The sequence below is a fragment of the Mercenaria mercenaria genome, chromosome 17 (assembly GCF_021730395.1).
Source record: "Mercenaria mercenaria strain notata chromosome 17, MADL_Memer_1, whole genome shotgun sequence".
NCBI classification, from domain to species: domain Eukaryota; kingdom Metazoa; phylum Mollusca; class Bivalvia; order Venerida; family Veneridae; genus Mercenaria; species Mercenaria mercenaria.
In genome coordinates, this window is record NC_069377.1 from 34,201,930 (window position 1) to 34,207,737 (window position 5,808).

Genomic DNA, 5,808 nt, shown 5'->3' on the forward strand with positions numbered 1-5,808 from the left:
CATTTTGTTTTTAAAGTATTAATTTAAATTTCATATAAAATGACAAAACGTATCTCGAGTAGTTTAACAAAGTTTTAAGTATGTACCATTTAAAGGTGTGTAAATGTCTGGAGTGTCGTTTTGGTCTGATAAAAAGGAAGCTTAAAATAATCTATCGACATTTAACATTTTGAATACAAACTTAACCTCATAATTTGAATAGGACATTAGGTATAACAAATGAACATTTTTGACAACAACAGCTTTTCGTTTAGGAGGTGAAACCTCGATATTATTTCATATAACAATAAGAATATATTCCTATGTTACAAGAATGTAAATACCAGAGACGGTATCTAATATAACAGAGTATCAAAAGCATGGCAGTGTCAAGTCGGGATTTTGGTGGATCGGTATCTAAAGGTTCAGCAGAGGATTTTGAACTTAGCTGTGAACCATGTCGGGCTATTGATCAGTATATTGATGCCCATGCATTTTGTGCGGACTGTCAGGAATATCTGTGCATGAGCTGCTCTTCTTATCATCAACGGATAAAAGCTACGAAACATCATAATCTTTCTGTAATAGACAAATCTGACAAACACACCATTCAAAGTACAGATTCAACAACTTGCACTGAAAAGTGTCCTAGTCACAAAAGTGAGATCATCAAGTTTTTCTGCACAAACCATGAATTTCTCGGATGTAATGATTGTATAACTCTGAATCACATAACATGTAAAATTAACTATATACCTGATAAATGTGCAGGTATTGGTGATAGTGATGAGTACAGGAAAACAATGAGAGAACTGGATCAGAAGTTGAAAGATATGGATGCCGTGATCAAGAAGGCAACACATCAAAACAAGGAAATAGATTTCTTCCATGATCATGTCATAAAAGTAATTGTTACGTTCCGCAAGGAGATAAATGATCGCTTAGATAAACTGCAAAAGCAAATTCAGTCAGACGCTGAAAAAAAGAAGCTCAAAGACAAACAAACAGTCAAGAATGTGCTCAAAACATGTGCTGCTGTTTCTTCGGATTTCAAGAAATTCAAGTCCAGTCTACAAAACAGCAAAGCTTCACAGCAAAATGAACACCTTTATATCATGCTCAAACAAGCAAATTCCAAACTAAAGTTGGATGATTTGAAGAATGCTCAAGAATCGTTAGATAAGACCAACATTCAATACACATTTGAAAGAAACAAAGAATTAGAGACCCTTCTTACTAAGCAAGATATGTTTGGTAAGTTGAACTTGTCCGCTACCCTGGTGTCTCCAAGGAAGAATATATTATTTGCTAAGTTAACTCACATTGGAGATATAAATGTAAAAACAAAGACAGATAAGAATGAATGCTGGATCACAGGATGTGCCATATTATCCTCTAACAAAGTTATACTGGCTGATTGCAACAACAATAAACTGAAAGTTGTTGACACGCAAAGTAAAGCCGTGATAGATGAACAGAGACTTGACTCAGTCCCATGGGATATCATCGTATTGCCTCAGGACCACATAGCTGTATCAGTGCCAAATAAGAAAAAGATATTGGTACTGACAACAGTTGGTAAATTTTCCATCATTCACAGGATACAGAGTGTAGAATGTAGAGGTATAACCTATCATCAGGGTCATCTCTACGTGTGTTGCTTGGATCCTCTTAGTGTCATGAAAGTAGATACACAAGGTAAAATCAAAAACAAAATCTGCCTAAACAAAGAGATATTTGACAGCCCATACTACATACTGGTAAGTGAAGATGCCAGGCATATCTACATCAGTAACCATGGAAACAACAGTGTAGTCAGTGTAACATTACAGGGTGGTGTGTCAGCTGAATACAATCACAATTATCTTAGAGGACCAAGTGGAATGATGATGTTAGAAAATGGTTCATTGCTGGTGTGTTGCTGCTTGAACGGCAGCATACATCGTATCACAGGAGACTTGAAGGATAGCCATACAATCTTTAAAGGATTACAGTACCCGCGATCTATATGCTACAATCAGCATCAACAAGAGGTCTATATTGGTGGAGAATGTGATCAGCTGAAGATACTGAATTTTGAATAAACTTTGATAACAATACTGTAGCAATAAGGAGGCTTATATAGGAACACATTTTGCTTGGTCAGAGTTTAGGCTGCAAAATGATCGTATTAGCTTCCAACATTTTAACCTGCAGTTCTGCAAAGGGGACACATGAATAAAATATTGGCGCCAGAGTTATGGTTGTTGTGTCAAACGATGATGATGATGAGGAAAAAAAAAAAATAGGGGGAAAAAAAAAAAAATTTTTTTAAAGAAAAAAAAGAAACAAATATATAGTATTAATTTAGTGTCTGCAAATAAGATGACAAACGTACGAATACATCAAAAACAAAACATCACGTGTGTAATTTCAACCTATATTAACTTTGTCATCAGTAATAAAGTGGACCCGAGAGAGAGAATTCTTCTTCTTTAATGACTGTACTGGTTAACTGTAGTTTTTTCTTCAGGCCCACTTCAATATAATATTCTCCTGCATGTTCTACTTATTAGTCCAGAAGAAACATCCCTGGTTTGTAACATATGCAATATACTATAACACATATTCCATCAAAACACATTAGATTAGTCTTAAAACACACACTACAGAGATTCGGTAATTTTGAGGCAATGTCATTGATAGCAGTCTGTAATTAGCGGTGCGGGATTCACAAAAACGCGATTGTTTGTGGTCTGAAGAGATATATAGTAAGGCAACAACTGGTAACATTTATACTGCATGTCAAACATCATCAACAGATACTTTCATTTTGTCACTTTTTAATGGGGTTTTTTTTCACCTTGTTAGGCTTATATGCAATACTAAAATGCAACATTAAAATCACATCAGTATACCTGTTAATGACTGCCACAAATGATAATTTTCATTATTTATCCATGAAAGGAAGAACTTATTTCAATACAAGCATTAAAGGTGTAAGTACATTGGGGGGGGGGGGGGGGAGGGGGGGGGGGGGGATCATATTACCTACAGGTATAACAATATGACGGTGAATTGTGTTTCATTTACTATCAAACGAGTCAAATACTTACGGCCACGAATTTAAAACATCTTGTAACTCTGAACATCTGAAACTAAAAAATGAACTGTGACCTGTTTATCAAACTTTTTTTCCGCAGTATTAAAAAGATTTCTCTTACAAAATTATTAACAACTATTTCAGTACACATAAATAAAGTTATATAGAAAGTAACATTGATTTTAACGTGAAAAGAACACGTTACAATACATTCTCTCTTTGTTCAGAACAATTTAAATGTATTTTCTTAGAACATCACACATAATGCATTCTTTCTTAATTACCAGCAAATAAATTACATCATTTTAACGTATGTGTTTTCTTCTCCACATTATAATGTAGTCATCTATGTCAAAAGAGCACAGTTTACAATTACATCAAAAGAGCACAATTTCCTTTTTTCAGTAGAAATATTACCGGATATCTAGTGACTTCAATTTGTGTGGGATAAGTTTTCGCTCGTTTGCAATCCTACGGTTCCGAAGATTTTAAGCTTATTTAACTATTTATGTTCAACACACAGCAACGTTTACACTTAAAGTCTCCCAACTCTACTTGTATACCCGGTATTTGCACTATATATTTTCATGACTTTTCCTGTTGACATTAATATGGTTTTCACTATACACAATTCAGTACACTCTACTATGTATCTAAAGTAGAAACTCCCGGTCTCATTGACAAATCATTAAACAAACAGTATTAATGAGCGTGTTTAATCGGCACATTATTGATTACCTCATCGTAATCCAGACTTAATCAAACTGCCTGCTATTAGTTTGTTTTTGCGTGTCCCCGAAGAATCTTCTTATTAGATTTTAGCTATTTTCACCGCTCTTTAAAACGTTACATTTCTCCCATATAATCTATAATTTCATTGATTACATGTTTGACGTCACGGGTGTGAAATAAAGCCATTATAAAAAAATGATAATACACTAATAAAACTTTGACGTTGACGTTGTTTAAAGTATAGGAGACGTTGGTCGAATTGACATGTTTATAATTGTTTAAGAAAGTACTATGTTCGATGTTTTGGCAGAACAACTTGTCATAATAAGCGGTGTACGGTTTCAGATAAGTCCCGCATTTTTATATTTAATCAACTCTGTTTAATATATCCCCTATTTACTTTTGTATAATGTTCGTTTCCATTCCTCTCCATCTTTAATTAAACAATGTTAACAGGTATCATACTGTAAACAGATGACTAAGAATGAACTCGAGCTAAAAAAAAACTAACATTAAAAACAAGAGGGGTTTTCTCGATTTTTCAGGGTTCTGGTTATAAGAGAGGTTACCGTTTTAAAAGGGATCTGGTTAAAGTATGTTTCAGGATCATACTAAGGTGTTTTTTTTAAATTTACTTTTCCGGTACTCCCTTTAAAAAGAAGAAATCTGCTTTCCCTCCAGCATTCATGTTTCAGAGAGGTTTCTAAAATTAACAGTGTTTCCCAGTGTAAAAAGTATTTCAAACGTTCAGTTTATGAGAAGGTTTTCCACTTCTGTTTGTATGCATTTTCTGACTAAAATCAAATTGATACAAATACATGTGATAATTTTCTAAACTTCCTCTTTTTGCTTTTTTTTAAACCTTATAAAATGATAAAATCAACCCCATTCAAAATCTTGTAATATAAGTACTATAATATTATACAGATCACATTTATTTTCTTTTCAAACTCTAGTCACGATATCGATTACCGCACAATAAAAAATTTAATTTCCAACCACGGAATGTATTAATTAAAATGATCGAACAAAATGAAAAAGCTACGATTTAAAAGATATGTGTAATTGGCCCTACTGGATCTATATGAATATTGAATATCAAATGTTAATATCAAATAATAAATAAAAGCTATAATTATTAATAATAAGACAACGCGCTTGACTATTTTTATGCTTGATACTGATCTTAAGAAACACAGCAAACATTGGAAAGTGATTAATGCCCTCCCGTTTTGGATTGAAACCTTTTTGAGAAACAGTTAAACGTTGAGTCATTACCTCTAGTAATTAACAGGATTATTGAAAAAGGTGCAATCGATTTCTCTGAGTATGTAACTAGAATGTGGCCTGTAGGACACAGGTTTTGGTGCCACTAACTGGTACATTTGTTTCTAACACTCACATATTTACAACAGGGATCAATAATTTCAAATGTATTGCAGTCTAAAGGCGGTATAAGCCTCAACAAACATAATATAAATAAAGGATTCAATATTACAGGCCAAAAACTTCTTGAGCTGTGAGCATCACAAACAAATAAATCCACAATTTGGGTATTTCAAGGACCGTAACTCTGTAATAAGCGCTTAAATTTCAGGAAAAATACCAAGCGTGCAATGACACGTCATTATAGAGGACTAATTCATCGTTTAATAATTTACTTAAAAAACAGTTTTGAGCTAGAAAAAGCCACTTCATTTAGGTGACAATGTGCAATTTTTGACTACAATATAGTAAGGGGCCATACTTTGGAATTAAAGTATATGATGAGCCAGACGAAAGAATAGGCGTCGCCCAAGTTTATAACATGATAAAGACACATGCATATTTTTCCCATCAATTTCCTGAAATACATTTTTTGAGCTAGGCGCATCAATGTGAAAATGTGAATTTTTTACTTTTTCAAGGGCCATAACTCTATAAATGGGGGCAGAGCCGGGTGGAAAAAATAGGACGTAGCGGCAAGATTATATCATTATAAAGACACATGCAAGGTTTCACATTTAATATGAGAA

General features: G+C 33.6%; 1 protein-coding gene across 1 annotated transcript; it reads left to right on the forward strand.

The window, feature by feature from the left end:
* Positions 1 to 329: 329 nt before the first annotated feature.
* Positions 330 to 2,247, forward strand: LOC123535814 (uncharacterized). Its single transcript, XM_045318565.2, has one exon. It carries the CDS (start codon positions 360 to 362, stop codon positions 2,061 to 2,063), a length of 1,704 nt encoding a protein of 567 aa, XP_045174500.1. The 5' UTR covers positions 330 to 359; the 3' UTR covers positions 2,064 to 2,247.
* The last annotated feature ends 3,561 nt before the right edge of the window (positions 2,248 to 5,808 follow it).